Here is a 20,192-nt window from a genome sequence, read left to right as displayed (position 1 = left end):
AGGCGTATACTGTTTTAGTGGAGGGACGCCTGGCTGCCAGAAAGACATCACAGACTTCAGGAGGCAAGTCAAATGGCATCAACTGCTGCCGCTCAATCTCCACGCATGGAGGTGGAGGCTGGACAGGTTTGGGTGGAGGACCGCCCCCTTCTGCTGCGACAGAAGATCCTCCTGAAGAGGCACTCGAATCGGGGGATCGATTGACAGACTGAGTAGCTCGGGATACCAGTATCTTCGTGCCCAATCCAGAGCCACAAGAATGACTTGGGCCCGGTCGCGCCTGATCTTCTTCAGCACTCTGGGCAGAAGTGGTATAGGCGGAAAGGCGTACAACAGACCGCAACTTCACTCGCGACGAAAAGCGTCGCCGAGCGTGTGCCGCCTTGGAAATTCCAACACGCAGAACTGATGACATTGCGCATTCTCTTCGGTGGCAAATAGATCTAACCAAGGCTCTCCCAACTGCCGAAAGAGGCCGTGCGCCACATCCGAGTTCAGACGCCATTCGTGATCCATCATGCACCGGCGGCTGAGTTCGTCCGCCCTAGTGTTCAGAGAACCTGCCAGGTGTTGAACCACCAGGGTGATGCCCTGATGTTCCAGCCATGTCCAGAGGCGCAGAGCCTCCTTACAAAGGTTTCACAACCCCACCCCGCCCTGTTTGTTGCAATACCACATGGCGGTGGTGTTGTCCATGAACACCTGCACTACACTTCCCCGGACAGAGGGAAGGAATGCCTTCAGTGCAAGCCGGATCGCCCGCAGCTCCAATAGGTTGATATGAAGCCGGGACTCCGCCGGAGACCAGAGGCCTCTGATCTCCGCCTCTCCCATGTGGCCCCCCATCCCAGGAGGGACGCATCCGTCACCACTACGTGCTCCGGTTGGGGTAGGGAGAGGGATCTGCCACTGACCCAATCGCGGTCCGTGAGCCACCACTGCAACTGTCTTGCAGTGCCCTCTGAGATCAGGATACGGTTGGACAGGTTGCCCCGATGCTGGGCCCACTGGAACTTCAGGTCCCACTGCAGAGCCCGCATCCGCCATCTGGCATGATGTACCAGCAGGATGCAGTACGCCATCAGACCCAGCAGCCGCAGCACCAACCTGACCGAAATCCGGGATAAAGGCTGAAAAATTGGAATCAGAGCCTGAATATCCCGAACCCGCTGTTCCGGAGGATAGACCCGGAATTGCGCCGAGTCCAGAACCGCTCCGATGAAAAGGAGCTTCTGGGAGGGACTCAGATGCCACTTCGGCACATTGATGGAGAACCCCAGCAAATGCAGGAGGTCGGCCGTAGTCTGGAGGTGGGAAACGACTGTCTGGGGCAAGCCCGCCTTTAACAGTCAGTCGTCGAGATAGGGGAAGACTGGAACCTCTAATCTGCGCAGATGAGCTGCGACCACCGCCATCACTTTCGTGAACACATGAGGGGCACTGGTGAGGCCGAAGGGGAGCACGGTAAACTGAAAGTGCTCGTGGCCTACTGTGAACCGCAGGTAACGCCTGTGGGTAGGCAAGACTGGGATGTGGAAATATGCTTCCTGCAAGTCCAACGCTACCATCCAGTCTCCAGGGCAGCCAGAAACTGAGCGAAGGTGAGCATCTTGAACTTCTCCTTCAGGAGGAAGGAGTTGACGCTCCTGAGGACCAAGATAAGGCGAAGGCCCCCTTTGCCCTTCTTGGGAACCAGAAAGTAGTGGGAATAACAACCCCGATCTACTTCTGGGCTAGGAACGCGCTCAATGGCCCCCTTGGCCAAGAGGGCCGTAACTTCCTACTGCAAAAGTCGCAAGTGATCCCCCGACATGCGGTGGTACTGCGGTGGCATGGCTGGAGGGGTAGCCTCGAAGGGGAGGGAGTAGCCCCTTCGGACGATTTGCAGCACCCACCTGTCCGATGTGACGCTACGCCAGTGGAGCAGGTGATGGCGAACTCTGCCTCCCACTGGCGTGGAATGGGCCTGAAAGCTCGGACTAGGAAGGCTTTGAGGCAGATGCTGCTGGGGCAGATGTGGGTCCCCCTGCTCCGCCTCGGCGGAATCCACGTCCGCGACCGCGTGTGGGGACACCCCTTCCTTGGCCACGCAAGGGGCAAAAAAGCGGAAGTTTGCGGGCGCGGGGCCGAGAGACCCAAGGACTTGGCCGTAGCCTTGGAGTCCTTAAAGCGCTCCAGCGCACTATCTGCTTTGTACCAAAATGGTGACGGCCATCGAAGGGCATGTCTATGAGGGTGCTCTGGACATCCCCGGACCTCAGCCAGTCGTGGCGACGAATCGCCACCGTGGTCGCAATTGCCCTACCTAGCGAGTCCGTTGTGTCAAGCCCACATCGTATCGAGTACCGTGCTGCATTCCGCCCCTCGGCAAGAGCCTGGGAGAGCCGTGTCTGGGCCTCCTCCGGACACTGGGGCAGCACGTCCACCACAGTATCCCACAGGGAGTGGGTGTAACGGTCCAAAAGGCACGCAGTGCTGATAGACAGCAACTCCAAACTAAGGGAAGGGAGGGAAACAGTTTCTTCCCAAACTGTTCCAACCTTTTGGATTTCTGATCCGGAGGAGCGGACGGGAAGGTGGTCTGGGAGGTAGAGGCCTGGATAACCAGGCTCCCAGGGGTGGGGTGCACCGACAGAAAGCTGGGGTCGCCCGGGGCGGTGGCGCCGAGCCACGTTCCGGTCCACAGGAGGGACTGTGGAGGGCTTGGACCAGGTGTCCATTAGAACGTCCGTCAGTGCCTCATAGAACTGCAGCAGAGGCTTCGAGGAACTTAATAGCGGTTGAAGCACTTCAGTGAGGAGGTTAGTCCTCGCGGCCACTGCAGGGAGCTCCAGATGAAGGGCTTCGGCAGCCCTGCGCATCACCACAGAATAGGTAGCACCCTCCTCCGTAGCCACGGAGGGAGGAGAGATGAAGCTAGTGTCAGGGGAGGTGTCATGACCACTGGCATCCCCCAGCTCTTCTGCCAAGTCCCGGCTTAACTGGCACTGCTGTGCCAGAGGGTCCTCAGACCCCTCCCAGTCGTCCCCGTCATCCGACTCCTGGTAGACAGGCTGAAAGGTCGGAGCCGGGCGGTAGATTAATCGGTCATCCATCGGCGCCGGGGACGGTGCCGGGCGGCGCCACTCAGACGCCGGACTGGGACTAAACCTGGGGACGACGTCGTCCGAAGACGGCGCCGGGGACGGCACCGAAGGGGTCGGCGCCAGCGGAGGGGTTATAAGGTCGACCGGGATCCAGGCCTGGATCCCACGGGGGTCTGCGGTGTCGGGACCTAAGTCGAAAATGGCGCCGGGCCCAGAGCCGCTGGCTCGCTAGGCCTCCCAGTCGGGCCTGCGGGGCCCGAAGGCAGAGCGAGACTTCTCATGGCTACGAGGAAGTCTCGGATCTCCGTCGGAGTCGCCTCAGGCCCAGGGACCAAAGGGTATGGGGCTGGAGGCGACCCCTGCGGCTCCAAAGGAGCCACGTGGGTGGTGCCACCAAACCCTCGGCCGAGTCGCACGACCGGCGGGGGGAGTCAGAAGAGCAATGTTGCCTCTTCGACTTATTACTGCGCCTCGACTTACCGGAATGCGAGGACTTCGACCCCGACGAGCGGTGATGGCTGCGGCTCCGCGACCGGTCCCTCGACCTCCTCCTCGACTGGGACCTTGAGCGGCGCCGACTGCCGGATCTCGAGCAGCTTGCGGGGCCGCTCCCGCCTAGCCTTCGAGGTCAAGGCCCGACAGTCGAGGCACGACTCAGCATCATGGTCGGCCCCAAGGCAGTAGAGACACCGGCGGTGGTGATCCGTGACCGACATCAGGCGGTGATAGGCGTTGCACGGCTTGAACCCGGGCATCCCTACATGCACCAGGAGTCGAGGTAAACTCAAAATAGGAACCAAAAAAGTTCAAAAAGTTTAGTCAAAAATTGACTAAAAGGGTATGCTCTTCCCGGATCTGCGCTTACTGGCGCGGAAAAAAGAAGAACTGACGGCAGTGCGCGAGGGCGGCGTCTAAGTACTCCGACGACGTCATCCTGGCGATCACGACGACGGGGACGGACGCAGAGCCGCAGACGACGCCTAGCGACGCGCAATGGTATTGCCGACGAAAATCTTTCAGGATCCAGCCTGACGCCTGGAGATATTCTAAGGTAAGGAATCTAACTAACGTGTTTCTTTCAGATGCATAGTATAGTGAGATGTCCATGCTAAAACAGTTTGTGATAACCCATACAAGTAACTGCAACAAACACAAGTGTCTGGAGAGGAGGTGGGGTGCATGAGAATCTACAGCCCGATGTGCTACAAACAGATGCTCACTGGGTATGTAATATTTTCCGTTCGAGGCATGTGTGGATGTACATAAACATGCCTAGAACAGACTGTAAAGCAGAGCTCCTCCATAAGCAGTGGCTAACCTGTGGGGGGTTACTGTTGTTTGAAAAAATGTATGCAGAACTGCATGGCCCACATTAGCTGGTTAATGGGCTAGCACATTTACACAGTAATGTTTTGTAAATGTATGCAATGTAGACCATGTAGCTGCTTTGGAAATATCAGCTATAGGTATATTTCTTAGAAAGGCCATTAAAGGACAAGTTACTTACCTTCTGTAACGGCTGATCTGGTAGAGACAGGATCTAGCCGCAAATCCCTTTTCTTAGAATCCTCCCCATGCCATCCTGCTCTTCACTGGTGTTGTAAATGCACGACCAGTCTATAGCTGATCAAATCATGATATTTTACATGCTGACTTTTGTAAGCCTCTTCAATACATCTGCACCGGCATATGACAGCACGTAATCCTGTGGTCTAGGTAAAGTGCTAAATAAATACCACAAGAATACAAATCACAAATAAAGCATTTGTGTAAACAATCTTACCTTAATTTCACAGTAAACTGTACTCCAGTCTTTAGAACCATCGGCTTTTGTGGATGGGTTGGCATGCAAGGCTGTCTTTCAACCACAAAGGAACTGCACAGGAAAGGTGAAAGGTGTATTTATAATTTTTTTGTACTATAGAATTGCTTACAGTGCTCAATTTTGAAGCAAAAGTATTGACTAGTTCTTTAAACACTGAACTGAATTCAGGAGAATAGGTAGGGTTTTGTAACTGATACACAGTGTGTGGTGAATTTTGTCTGTGACTCCTGTACTAATTTATCAACTGTAAACCTAGGAATTATCATAAATGGGAATCCATATTAAATAACAAAGATAAAACTTATTTATGAAAGGGTAAATATTTAAAGTCATTTATTTTGGAATTCAAACAAAATCTCCAAAGAGAACAGGAACAGGTATTTGGTGCTTTGGAGATACTTAGTACTTAGCAAGTAAAAGCACCAGTCTTGTGAGGAGCCGCGGGCAGGCTCAGGTCAGGTATGTATGGCACAACAGGTGTTGCAAGAGCTCTGTTGCTGGTGAAACTGGCAGTAGAATGTGTATGTTCTCTATTCAAACAATCTAGTGTCAGTACTGCCCCTATAAGCCGCTGCTAAATTTCTCATCAGCACCTCATTTTATTTACCTTATGGTTGCTGCAGGTGTGGATCACACTGCTTGCTAATGCAAAGCCATATCAGGACTGTGATACAGGCCAGGGCCTGCCAAGTATTGTGACTCACAGGAAATCCATAAGATGATGTGATGTAGTCTGTAGATGAGCTGAGGTAGGAAGATGATGGCTACCGACCATAAGACAGACTGAGCAGATACCTTTAAAGCACAGCCAGGATGCCGCATTTATATTAGTAAAAAACTGTATTGACTGCTGTGTGTGTTGGGCTGTCGCAGCGTGCAAGTGCCTGTATGTGTATGTTCTTGTGTGTATGAGACAGAAATTCACTATGTAGTACTAGATAAAAAAGTAATTATATTTCAGAAACATTATGCAAACTTTTCTTTTAAGTGTAATAGGGGCATATGTATCAAGCGATTTTTTATTCGCAAACGCTGCGATTCGCAAAAAACAGCGTTTGCGAATAAAAAAATCGCTAAACGGTATGTATGAGCCATTTTTCAGCGCAAATTTAAGGAATCGCTAATTTTGCGATTTCCTAACATTTCGCAAGCATTTAAGAAATCGCAAATTGCGATTTCTTAAATGACATGTAAAAAGCACCCAAGTTGTGCGAATTATCCTTAAGAAATCGCAAATTACCACCAACTTCCAGTTGGTGGTAATTTGCGATTTCCTTTCAAAAAGCACTTTTTTTAATTTCACAAAGTGCCACGTGGCGCTCATACATGCCCTTAGGGCATGTATGTGCGCCATATGCACACACATGCTAATTTCAGGGGTGCATCAGGGTGTCATCATGACACCCTTGCACCTTTGAAATTATTCTCAAATAGCGATTAGCAAATTGCGATTCGCTATTTGAGAATTACTTCCCATTCATTCCTATGGGTCTCCTGGCCCATAGAAATGAATGGGCAGGTATTCCTTAATTGCGATTTCGCAATTTGCTAATCGCAATTAAGGAATTTTAAGAAATCGCAAAAACTTTGCAATTTTTTAAATACATCCCGTTTTGCAATTCTCAAATAGCGATTCTTTAAAAATCGCTATTTGAGAATCGCAAATGGTGATGTTGATACATATGCCCCCTGGAGTTCTATACAACACAGGCTGCTTATAAATTGCATATACTGGACAGGCTTGATAGAAGCATCTATAATACCTTGTTTATTAGGGTATTGAAGGTACCGTAAGGAAATGCACAGCACTATAAAATGAATAACTAAATAAAACAATAGGTGGTAATCACCTACAATGAGTAACCCTTTATTAACTGCTCGCTATATAACCTCTATATTGATCCTAACTTCCCCCAATCCAACTTAATAAACTATGTAGGTAGTACTACTTGTTTTGCTACCTCAGGCGCAAGGTTAGTTAGCTTGCCCCTTTAACAGGGCTGTGCAACTCAGGCCAGGAGGGGTGGATCCAAAGGGGGGGGTAGTTCTTTTTAATGATGTTTCATACATGTGCCAATAACCCATATTATTGTTAACTGTAGCGAGTCTATTGGCTTATCTTGTATTTTGAAACTGCACCATTTTCCTTCTTCCGCTCCTGACCTGACTCCAGCGGTAACATCCACGAATACAAAGCCTACAAAATGTATTTCCTCTTGAGTAAATTTACATTTATAATCATGCCGTTTTTCAAACTAACCCCTCTCTGAGTCTGAAACAGTTCTTATTCAAAGTGAGTAAGTAGTAAGAATTCAATATAAATGCACGGAGTGCAGTGGTAGCAGACATATTTTCAGTCAGAGAATACTCATTGTTTGAGAGGAGCCAGTGTACAACAACACCACCTTAATTCAAGTGGTCACCGCCGGCTTTTCCTTGTAAGGTGCATAGCTTGTACTTGCTGACACAATTATCAACATGACTCAACAAATACGGTAATAAATGTCATCTCTATTCACAAATAGATTAAATGCTCCTATGACTAAAACCAATAAAACATGCCTACTTGTGCAGTGAGCAGCTATGATGTTATCAGCAGTGCCCATAATAAAAATAAAATATATAACCCCAGATACTCTGCAGACATGATACTAACACTACTGCCTATGCAGCTTAACACTTCCTACTAAAAGAGATAAACAATTTGTAAGCAGTTACATAATGGAAATATAAGAAACTTAAATGGGACTTGTAACAGTGTTCACAATACCATTCTCTTTTCACATTAGGCTTCAAACACAAAGGCAACACTAAAGTAATGATAAAGGAAAAACCAAAACAGTGGCACTGAAGAGAACTACCTTGTGTGTAGATGTGCTTCTTGTGAAAGAGCAAAATGCAATCACTCAAAGAAACGTTAGCTAGAGCTCATGCTCCTGTGCCCACACCACTGGCAAAGGGCACCCAGCTAGAGGGGTGGCTGATGCCAGGGCAGTGTAGGTTGTGGCCATGGCACACAGGGATGTGTGCCATGTCGACACTTGGTTTTGCCTTGTACCCAGACACTCAGCCTGCAAGGGCAGTGTGGTTGTGTTAGGGTACAGGGCCTCTAAGGGTGGCACAATAAGTGCTGCAGCCCTTAGAGGCCTTCCCTGGTCACAAGGCCCTGGGTACCTAGGGTACCATTTACTAGGGGCTGACATGTGGCCAGGGTTTGCCAATTTGGTATTTTAGGTTTTAGGGAAGGAACATAGGCCCTGGGCACCTGATTGGCAGGAGTCCAGGGCACACTCAGTCAAAGTACATTCAGCAAAAAGTGGGGGCATACCATGCAAGAAAGATGGCACTTTCTCACGCATATAATATGTGTAAGGTAGTGTTTTCTGTGCTGCATCATGATCTGTAGTCAGACTACCAGCTATACAGAAGCTGATCAGTATTAATGGGATCTTGAAGTTGAATTTAGATGGCTTTTCTTAAAGTGTCTTTGCATTACTAAAATGGGAACCGAGGACTGTAAAAAGAAGATAGTCAGATCATGAAAGAACACATGAACTTACAGTAAGAAATTCGAGAAATGGGCAGGGATCTTCTTTATACTATTAATACAACAGGCTCAGAGAAGTAGTTCCACATACTACTGCCTGATTTAGGTATCAATCTGCCTCCCATGTTGTGGTTTAATTGCAAGCCATGAGAGACTTTAAAACCAGAAAAAAAACAGGAATTACTTTTTATCTGATAAATGCATGGTGTTCAGAAATACATTTTCTAGTATTTATTTAGCTTTTTTTAAATTTGGATATGAGGGCTTGCGTCTGTGTCTGCCATATGGTTTTTTCGTGTTTGCAAGGGACAGCCCAAAAATGGTTGTTCTTTCTTACGAACTCACAGCTCCTGCTCCGTGGAAACATGACAGGCACAGTATAGTTCACAAAAGTTTTATCTTAAACATAGTCAAAAGTCAAGGTTACCTTTGTATAAGCTGTCGGAAAAGTCTGTTTGTTTGCTCCTGCAAGTTCTGTTTATGGTGTGTGATGGGATCTGGATCATATGTAAACTTCTGTTCCAACTCTTCTAGTTTTTTGAGCTGCTGGCGGACCTGTTGCAGGCTCTCAGCCACGATAGTGAACCTGCAATTGCACAAATATTTTAATGGTAATATAGCTCCTGACTGGCTAATAAATGCCTTGATTGATTAACAAATATTGAGAAGAGAAAATATTACCTGAATAATTTGAAGGCTAATACAAAACAGCCAACAATATACTACATTCCTAATGATCTGAGCACCATCCCTTCAAACTGTATACGAACAGCAGCAATTTAAATACTGTACTAGGAAATATCCAAAGTTTCCAGAGGTCTGGAGTGCTTGTGCATCCTCCAATGATCCATCGATAATTGAGCTCCGAGATTATTTCGTGCTGAGTTGGGTTACACCAGATGACAAGTAATGTAATATTAACTCGTCAGGTGCTTGAAACAAAGATTGAGATGTGAATTCATGGAGATTAAAGACTAAGAGTATGGATGTTATAAAAATAAACTTATTTTGAAGTGAACAGTTTTTTTGAACAGGAACTGAAATTTAGGGGATTGGATGCATTTGAAGAGAAATAAAATAGGAACCCACTTCCAACTAAATAAACAATAAACTGTTTTCACAAATTAGGCTCAACTGGTAGTGCACCAAGTACTAGTGCTAATAGTACTTCTAATACTACAATGAATTTCTCTGTTGTGGCTACTGTTGCTTCTAATAGTATTGATCACAATAACTCTACTAAAATACACAGCTAATGCAAGCTCTAGCTACTAAAAGTATCACTACTACATCAATTACTGGCTCTGCAACAACTATTAGTGCCACTTCTAGTGGCCTAATTACTACTTTTAGCATTACTACTAGTGTGTAAAAATGTTCACTTTCTCCACCCAAATGTGAAATTGAGTTTTGCACTAAGGTGAATTTCATCAAAAGTTAACAAATCAACAAATGTATCTGAATGTGAATTTCCTGCACACTCAGTCTAGCTCATGGATGATTAAACTATCCTTGCTAGTGCTTTCAATTATTCAACTAGCCACAAGCAAAAGTGCCGAACAGTCAGTGTTATTGGGAGAAGGAATTATCAAAATGGAAACAAAATGTAAAAACGATTACATCACCGAATGGTTGGTCTGTCTGTGTTTACTAAACAACGATGTACTAGAGATGCCCCATGCTGTTGAAATTTTATAACATGCTAAAAGGAAAAATGGCTCAGCGGGCTCTCCACGTGCATACCACTTTCTGTCACAAAAGGTATATGTATGTACATGAACAATATACATTATATAGGGTTTCCAGTTTTGAGTTCAAACGGACTATAACCCATAAAAAAATCACTAAAGGGAATATTTGCTTCTCAGTGGAAACCGGAAAACACCAGTTTTTGCCTCACTTTAAATGCTTTGGTGCCCTCTGGTATCAGACAGTATAAGAGTAGCTCCTACCTCTAGAAACCCCAGCTATGCCCCCGCTATGACGGACCACGGCTACGGTATGCCACATGATATGCAGTTGTGACATCCACACAATATCAAGACCCCATGACCTACATCCACCCCTCTTTTGGAATAGAGGGGCATGGTACAGCTAACATGCTTCAGCACATTGTTTAATGCATGTTGCTACGTAGCAGGCAGCAGGTTCAAAGCTGAACTCTGAGCAGTGTATCAGTTAAGGGCAAGTGGCACCTCTATGATGTCATTCTCATTCACTGAGAGCAGGGCAGAGCTTTGCTTTCTGCAAGCTCAGATGTTATGATAGTGCCAACTAAGGTCACATTTCAAACAAATGTCTCCAGAATCATCATCATCATCATTTATCTTTATTTCGACAATTAGTCATAAAAGTATCTATACAATTAACAATAAAAGCACAATAAAATTAATAAAAATATAGAAGATCAAACAGCCTTTTGCAATAAATAGAGGAAAATGCAATTATATATATGTCAATTATTACAGCAGCAAAAAGGCAGCAGCGCCCATGGAACATACCAATAGTGATAAGGACTTCAATGTGACTCCATTTAAAAACCACCTCATAGCAGTTGTCACATTTTGGTGGGAGGATATAATTTCAAGCAAGGTTTTCACAGATCCTTCTTTTCCTCCACACAGCTGCGAGGAATGATGACACAGCGAAAACTATTACAATTGTTGGATCGGTTTTAAAAATTCGGTAAGCGTGCATACAGCCCAAATTTTTACAAAGTGGAACGATCCAGCACCTCCTAAACTTTTTGAAAGCCGGACAGAAAAATAATATATGGAGTTCATCTTCCTGTTCGGCATCACCACCAGGACAATTTTTTGGGGAGAGCGGAGACCATTTACTTGTAAAAGCTCTTATAGGTGAGGTGCCGTATCTCCATTGCACATATAGTTTCCTTGTGAAATGTGGTCTGATATCATTTAAAACATGCTCAAACTGATAATAATCTTTGAACATTAAAAATGATTGTGTTAAGATGGAAGATTGGGATTTCTGTATTAGGGCAGTTAATTTGCTTTCATAATACAAGTTAGCCAGGTACTTTCGTGAGACACTAATACATGCTGTCGCCGGATTGGACCACAGCTGCGGAAGACCTATTCTCCCCATTTCCTCTCTCACGTACCTCAGCCAACAATGTTTCCCTGCATTAGGTAATACCAACATTTCCGTAAATTCTTTTCTATAGCCCTCTAGCTCTTGGGTAATCCAGATCCTCCGCCAAAATGTTAGGTGTTTAAGGCCCAATTCCTCATCTATAGATCTGAGGCCCAAGTCAAATCTCAATGGCAATAGGGGTGTACTGGTGGGGAGGGCCAACAATTGCCTTAAAAATGTGTTCTCTATGACTGTGATCTCCGGACGGCAATGAAAGCCCCAGAGTTCACCACCATAGGTTACACCACCCCTTGCCTGAAGTTTGTATACTTGAAGTGGTGGGGCAATTGGTTTGGCACATGATTTATTTAAAAGTCTTATGATCCCCCCCCGTTGCTTGGGCTAGTTTCAATTGGGCTTTGATTTGGTGTGGTACCCATGTCATTTTTTCATTTAAGGTGAGCCCCAGGTACTCAAAGGTCTGAACTCTTTCTAAGCTAGCTCTCCCTATGGTCGGGTTAGAGCGTGTCGTTGGTGGTGGGTTAAAGATCATGTATTTTGTCTTGAGAGTGTTTATTTCTAGGCCCCGCTCAAGGCAAAATATCTCAAAACCATCCAACACCCGTTGAATACCCATCGGAGACTTAGAAAGCAGAAGAGTGTCATCTGCGAACATAATCGCAGGAACCCGAGAACCAGCAAGCTTTGGGGCATCACTATTTACGACCTCGTTCAGATGTGTGAATACTCTGTTGACGTAGAGGCAGAAGAGGGTGGGGGCCAACACACACCCCTGTCTGACTCCCCTGTCAACCGGAAATCTAGATGTTAAGGCACAATTTTTCCCACACCTGACCTGTGCAAAGTTACCCTTATGCAAACGAATTATCATGTTCAATAAAGGAACAGGTATGCCCATCTGTAGGAGGACAGACCATCATTATTGCCTGGGAACCAAATCGAAAGCCGCACGAAGGTCCACAAAGACAGTGTATAGCGAGCCACCCTCAACTTTAACAGTTTTCCAGAGAAACAGGGTCAGGCGGAAGATCTGGTCTATAGTAGACACATTCTTCCTGAACCCAGCCTGATAAGGGCTCAGGATAGAAAACTCTTGCATCCAGTCCCTGAGGCGGTCCAAAATCAGCCTTGCAAACATTTTTTGAGGTACATCAATAAGGCTGATAGGCCTATAATTGACTGGGAGGAGAGGAGAGCCCTTCTTTAAAATTGGGACTATCTCAGCTCCCAGCCAAGTAGTAGGTATCGCCATCCCTTTCTGGACTGCATTATACAAAGCCGTTAAGTAGGGAGCCCAAACCTTAGGTTCATGTTTAAAAAGATCTCCAGGGAGTTTGTCAAGCCCAGGCGCTTTGCCAGCTGGAAGTTTAGATAATATAGCTAAGACCTCTTGTTCCCTAAACTCATCCTCATATGGATCAGAGGTAGCCAAGACCTCTTGTTCCCTAAACTCCTCCTCATATGAGTCAGAAATGGAATTGGGCAGTACTGCCCCCTGCTCTCTATCGGGGGTAGAATGATCACTTTCATAAAGGGTGGAGAAATACTCTTCCCAAATACTGGCAGCGATATTGGGCACAATCGCCGGTAAAGGGTCAGACGACCCCGTGTTGACAATTTGCCAGAATTTCCTGGAATCTTTTGTTTTTAATGCCAAGGTTAGATTGGCCCAATTGTCGCTGTCCCACTCCATCTTGGCATGATGTATTAACTGCCTATATTCTAGTCGTTTTTTACTTATTAGCGCCTTGTTGTTATTAAGCTTAACAACCTTGAGGAGTTCTGTTTTAGACTTCCTGCAGGCAGTATTATACCAGGTAGGTCTATTACCGCTCCTTCTTTCTTTAGGCGCTATGGGATTAAGGACATTAGCCAAGACCGTGGTCAATTCCAAATTTAAATCCCTAAATTTTTGATATGTTTCAGGTTCAGGGCGCTGTAGCGGAAGGGAACCAATTGCTTCCAGTACCGGAATTGCCTGCTCGTACAGTTCTGCCACTGAATCTGGATGGGTAACTAGTTTTTCCCATCTAATCCTACGCCTGCTAGATAGAAGGCACCTAACATCTAGGTCATCATTTGAGTTAGGTGAACCAACAGAGTTGGCCAGGGATAGAAATACTAGGATCAATGGGTTATGATCACTATCTTCCCTGGCTTCTATCTTAAAATCAATGACCTTATCCCACGCGCAACTTTCAACAAATATATAATCTAAGCGAGACTCTTGGCCTGGCTGATTGAAAGTGCACTTAGATGGGACGTCTGGTAATGTACGGCCGTTACATGCCCTGACTGAATGCTTTAAAGTTAGGGCCATAATTTGAACAACCAAAGGAGCCCAGGACCTAGGTGAGGGGCCCACTACTTGGGGAATTTTCCAATATTCATCCTCCTCCACGAAACCACTATCCGTCAGTCCCAAAAGCGGCTCAAAATGACAGTTAAAATCACCCCCTATAAGAAGAGTGGTGCCCTGGGGAATCGTATTTAAGAATGTAGAGAGTTCTTCACTGGTACCAGACTCCGATGTAATATTTACAGGTCTTGAGTAAATATTAATCAAGGCAAGCCTGTAGTCATTCGGCCACTCTAGAATAACACACTGCAAATCCTCTGATGCCGTGTTCAGAACCCTGGGTCGGCATCTCAAATGGGTGCGGACCCAGATTAATAAGCCCCCAGAAGGTCTACCCTTCCCCCTCCACCTTGCCGGGACTGAAAAAGAAGCATAACCACTCCGATGGTATTCTTCCCTAGCCCATGTTTCCTGGAAGAGGCATATATCATTCGGATCTATAAAGGAACCCCATTCAGGACACATTATTTTGTTGCCTAATCCTGCTAAATTCCATGACAAAATAGTTAGTGGAGCTGGAATAGGTATAGCTTCCGGTGTTAATTCAGCATTGCCCTCAAAATTCGTTTTAATCTCCACCATACCACCTTCTACTGCAATCCCGCTTTGGTCATCGGAAGTGGGAGTGCCGATAGAAGCCCCTAACTGGGCCCTCTGTGAACTGTCCATTCTCCCTGGTCCACCCCTATTCATGTCTGACACTGAGCGATCATGCAGAACAGATTTGTTCGAGCTAGTACCGCTCACCCTCTGATATCTGAGTTGGAATTATTAGGTAGTCAGTCTACCCCATCCAGGCAGCTGAACCGATTATAGTCCAGATATTGGGGTGTCCTGTTAAAATAATAGGGGATATTTCTATTCCCTCTGGTATGGCTTCCACATCCCACCCTTGTCCAGCCCTCTTCCAGCCGCATGTCCAAACATCTAACATGGGGTGGATAGAAGAAGGACAGTGAGAGTGTCCGGATTGTGGAGTCCTCCCCAGAAAACGGGCTAGTAAGAATATGAGAAACTATCCCTGGGTCCCTGAAATTGACCACAATACAGTCACCTCTGGTATTTTTCTTGGGTGTTCCCAGCCATGAGACCCTTCTAACCATCAGAATTTCAGTAGAAATCTGTGGAGGGAGAGGTCTATACTTATTTAACCAGCTTGTTACTTTGTTTTCTAAGTGAAGGAAATGATTCAGGTCTTGTATTAATAAGTTCAGGAACTCCTACCAGAACCACTACCAAGGGAGCAGCTTCAGGGGGGGGATTTATTACCAAACCATTGATCGATCTATTTCCCTCCGAGTTTTGATGTTCAACATTTGCAATAGGCTTTTTCGTCAGCACCTCGGAGGAAGAAGGAAGGGTGGAGTGAGTGTTCCCTTTTACAATGTCCTGGGCTTGAGAGGGGGAATTTGTCAATAATAATGATGTTGTTAAGGAAGGGGAATTGACTAATTGTACCCCTCTTACGTTGATGTCCCTCCCCCTTTCGATATTTTTCAGAATTTGGGGGTGGTCTGCCCTAGACTCAATGGCCCTTTCTATATTTGCCAGCCTAAGATCAATTTGAGCAAGTCTGGCAATCATAGGGTCCAGTAGAGATTTCAGAATACTACCAATACCTTGTATTTGGGAGTCGGCCGATACCTGCGCATCATCACTAATGGTCATAGTGGAAGGCTGTACTACTGAGGGACTCTGTACAGAAGAGTCGGTAAAATCATTGGCTGCAAAGGAGGTCGTCTTAGCTTTTGCCCTATCTATAGGGATAGGAAGGGGTGCGGAGTTAGATAGCCTTGCCTTCTTCCCGCCCCCGACCTGTGTCCCTCGTTTTCTTTTTGGGACAGCCCCCTCCCTTTTGCCGCGTGATTGAGATGAAATAGGCACAGAACCAATGAGAGACATCACTTTTACAGTAGTGGGTGGTGCAATGCTTGAGACAGTAGGAGCCGATAAAGAAAGTCTATTCGGACCGGGACAGTCCCCAGGATCAGGCAACATAATTGATTCAAAATGGTCATCGTTGGATGCGATATTAGGCAGTGGACTACACCTATCAGGTGTTCTTACATTCGCTATATGGCCGAGCGACGATCTTTTAGCATTGTCAATGCCCTGGGAAAGGCGACGTTCCAGAATGGTAATCTCATTTGATAACAGAGAATTAGCTCTGATCAGAAAACAGTCCAGGGTGCCCGCCATGGAGGCACTAGACGACCGAGCTTTACTTCTTGTCTCCCTGACCGACATTAGCCTGGGAGTTCACAATGCTATAGCCCTAAAATACCAAGCACTTACGCAAATACCTCCGTTAACACCAGCCCAAGAGGGATGGCCCGGTCCGGTCTCACACGGTCTGTAACGGGCTAGAACGGGCCCGCCCTTGGCCCGGGTTTCGCCCGCGCGCGTCCCGCATTGCGTTTAGATGGTGCCGTGATATCCGTCCAGGCAAGGGGCGGGGTCGCGAGGGAAGAGGCTGCAGCTGGGAGGGAATGGGCTGCTGTTCCTCGCAGTCCTTCGCACAGTCTTTCACCCCGGCAACAACAACAATCGGCTCCCACGAGCGATCCCTGCGCAGCGGGGGCCGCGAGCCGTTTACGGTGTCCAGGCTGGAGGCGGGGTCGCGAGGGAAGAAGCTGCAGCTGGGAGGGAATGGGCTGCTGGTCCTCGCAGTCCTTCGCACAGTCTTTCACCCCGGCAACAACAACAATCGGCTCCCACGAGCGGCACCAATGTCTGCTAATAAAACACTAAGCTGTAATGAATATGTGCTCTTCCAGTTAATTTTCAAAATCATCAATCAAATAGAAACCAATCAACCATCAATCAATAACCAACCTCATACATCAATTGCATGAACCTCGTGCAAAGTCGATAGTGTTGCCACATATAGAAAAAAATTTATTTAAGGAAAATGTGACTTACTATGCAAGCATCTGTTCGTGGTATACAGTGCTGTAGATTCACTGGCTGTGCATACTACTGCCATCTGGTGTTGGGCTATCCGAGTCATGAGGTATAATACTCCACCTATTACTGGTAATGCATGTGGGCATTGGCTCCATTGTTATATTGCTTCTCCGCGAGGATGAAAAATGGAGCTTAGAAACACAGACAAGGTTGACCATGCAAAGAATGAAGAAAGAAAGGCATCTGCAACAACCTGAGGTTTTCTATGAGGAATGTGGGTACTTATGAATCTGCAGTACTATATGTCAGAAACAAATGCTTATGGGTAAGTAACATTTTCAGTTTGTGGCATGTGTAGTTGTAGATACACACTCTGTGTGCGGACTATAAAGTAGTTCTCCCCTAAACAGTGGCTAGCTGGACGATGTTGCTGAATACTGGAAAAATGTATGGATTACAGCATATCCAACATTAGCTTGTTGGTGTGCTAGCGCATCCACACAGTAGTGCATGGTGAAAGTGTGTGGAGTGGACCAAGTAGATAAATGCCTAGCAGATATTTGCTATAGCAATGTTACCTAAAAAAGCCACTGAGGTCACATTTGTGTTGGTTGAGCAGGTTCTAGGAGGGACAGGCAAAGGCCCAAATGCCTTTTGGCTTTTGCGTAAGAGGTCTATGTACATTTGACAAAACACTGGGCTATTCCTGGTTTGTAGAGAGCACAGCCCTTGTATATTTTTGAGAAAGAAACAAAGGAGCTGCTGTGTTTTAGGGAAAGGGTTTTGTCCTGTCAATAGAATACAATAGGGCCCTTTGAACATCTAGCGTGAGGACAGCCCTCTCTGCCACTGAATCTGGGTGTTGAAAGAACACCGGGAGTTCAATAGTTTGATTGAGGTGAAAGGAAGAAACCACCTTAGGTAGGAATTTGGGAGTTGTCCTAAGGACTACCCTATCTTTCTGAAACTGGAAGGAAGATTCCTCCAAAATATAGAGTCTGAAGCCCACTCACACACCTAAGAGAGGTGATGGCCACTAGGATGGCAACATTTCCAGGAAAGGAACTGCAAAGAGTACAAGTCAATTGGTTCGAAAGAAGGACTTATAAGTCTTGTGAGAATAATGTTGAGATCACACCCAGGACCCCCTTTAACACCCTCCATGAAGGTTTTAATGAACTTAACCCTGAAGAGTGAAGTGTGTTCTCTGTTCTGAAGGTAAGCAGCAACTGCGGCTAAATGAAGTCTGATGGAAGTATAAGCAAGGTTTGACTTCTGTAAGTGAAGCAGATAGCAGACAATGTCTTGGACTGCTACCATGAGCGGGTCGATGTACCTAAGAAGATATTGCCAAACCTCTTCCATTCTGCAGCATAGCAAGCTGCCATTTTAGGTCTGTGTGCCTTCCTAAGGAAGATCATGCACTCTGGGAGGTAGGTTGAGAGAGCCAGATTCTAGGATCTCAGGAGCCAGATCACACGTTTAAGTTGCATGGGGTTCAGATACTGACTGTACCCTGCTGTGCCTAAGAAGTTCTGTCTGGTTGCGTAGCTGAGTCTCATGGGGCACTAGAGACAGGTCTAGGAGTGTAGTGAACAAGTGCTCTCCTGCCCAGTGTGAGAGCCACCAGGATGAAAGTGAGGGATATTTAGTCAAAGCCTCCAAACCACAAATGGAAGAAGAGGGAAAGGTGGAAAAGCCTAGGCAAACATTCCTGACCAGTTCATCCATAGTGCATTGCCCATGGACTGTGAGTGTGGATACCTGCAGAAGCTTGGGCATTTTGCGTTTTTGGTGGTAGCGAAGAGGTCTACGTCAGGAAACCCCCAATGTTGGAAGAACAGAAGTAGGAACTGCGGGTAGAGTTCCCACTCATGGATTTGTTGATGCATCCTGCTGAGTAGGTCTGCAAAGGCATTATCCACTCCAGGTAAGTACTCTGCACGTAGATGGACTCTGTGGTGGAGTGCCCACCGCCAAATTCCCTGTGCCAATGTTGATAGGACATTGCAGTCATGTTGCCTGTGCGAATAATAACCACATTAAGCTGAATGTCAGTGATGAACGCTTTGCATGTAATTTGAATGGCCAACAGCTCCAGGTAGTTGATGTGAAGACCCTGTTCATAGGGCCTCCACACACCGTATATAGTCAAATACTATAAATGCACCCCGACCCGGTGAGAGAAGCGTCCGTTGTGATGGTCACCAAAGGATCTGAGTCGAGAAAGGGCCTGCCCTGCAACAGATTTTTGCTTTACTACCATTGTGAGAGCAGTGGGTGCGGCCCCAGATCAGCACTAAATCCTCCCAGTCACCCTCCGATTGAGACCATTGCGCAGCTTGACACTCTTGCAACGGACTTATGTGCAAACTGGCATGAGGAAAAATGGCAACACAAGAGGAGACCATGGCGAGGAGGCACACGACAGTCCTCAACCGTATTTGGCAATCTGGCTGCAACAGGGAAAGTAATAATTGGAAAGCTTTGACTCATGCAGGGCTGGAATAGACTTTCCCGATGATTGAGTTGGGCAGTGCCCCTAAGAAGGGCTGGATCTGAAAGGGCTGGAGGTGGGATTTTCTTTTAACTGATGATGGATCCTAGACCATATATTAGGTCTATAGTGGTCTGTATGTGAACCAAGCACTCCTGTTTGGCTGTGCTCTTGATCAGCTAGTCAAATAAGGGAGGATGCAGATGCCATTCCTCCTGTGATGAGCTTTGTGAACACCCTGGGGCCGGAAGGGACACTGAAGCGTAGCACTCTGAATTGGTAATGGTTAGTTACCATGAACCAGATGTACCAGTAGTGTGCAGGTTGGGTCAGGATGGGAAAGTAGGTGTGCTTCAGATCAAGAGCGGTCATGAAGTCGCCTTGCTGCAGTAATGAGATAACATCCTCGAGTGTTACCATGGAAGTGCTATGATAGAAAGTACTTGTTGAGGGGCCTGAGGTCAAGTATGGGGCTGAGAAACCCATCCTTCTTGAGGTTGAGAAAGTACAGGGAGTACACTCCCTTGTCGCGCTGGAATGGCGGCACAGGCTCAAAGGCCCCTTTGTGAATAAGTGGCTCTACTTTCTCCTGGAAGAGGCACTGGTGTTCTGGCTAGAGGGTGTGTTTGCATAGTAGGATGTTTGGTGAGCTCAAAGCGGTAACCCTGATCTATGATGGCGAGGATCCACTGATCAGAGGTGATTTCTGCCCACCATGGAAGAAACGTCTGTAGACTTCCCCAGACAGGTGTAGTGTGATCCGGAAGGTTGGGGGGGGGGGGGGGGGGGGGGGAGAAAGTCACTGTTTGATAGGCAGGTTTCCTTGGCGGCACCGCCCTTCCCTCTGCCTTGGA

The 20,192-nt window shown here is 46.8% G+C and overlaps 1 protein-coding gene across 5 annotated transcripts in view; it reads right to left on the bottom strand.

Moving 5' to 3' along the window:
- Positions 1 to 20,192, bottom strand: part of STAT1 (signal transducer and activator of transcription 1) — a 543,237-nt gene that overhangs the window by 375,394 nt on the left and 147,651 nt on the right. For all 5 annotated transcript variants that reach the window (XR_014979978.1, XM_085648786.1, XM_085648787.1 and 2 more), the window contains exons 9-10: positions 8,886 to 9,044; positions 4,870 to 4,962 (exon numbers count right to left, since the gene is read on the bottom strand). Coding sequence is in view for 4 of the 5 variants with exons in the window: in XM_085648786.1 (XP_085504912.1) it covers positions 4,870 to 4,962; positions 8,886 to 9,044 (252 nt within the window). In the remaining variant the exon portion in view is untranslated. The remainder of the gene's footprint in view (positions 1 to 4,869; positions 4,963 to 8,885; positions 9,045 to 20,192) is intronic.

This window comes from Triturus cristatus, chromosome 3_2, assembly GCF_964204655.1.
Source record: "Triturus cristatus chromosome 3_2, aTriCri1.1, whole genome shotgun sequence".
Taxonomy (NCBI): domain Eukaryota; kingdom Metazoa; phylum Chordata; class Amphibia; order Caudata; family Salamandridae; genus Triturus; species Triturus cristatus.
Note: the sequence above shows the minus strand (reverse complement) of the source record. Positions and strands in the feature narration are given on the sequence as shown.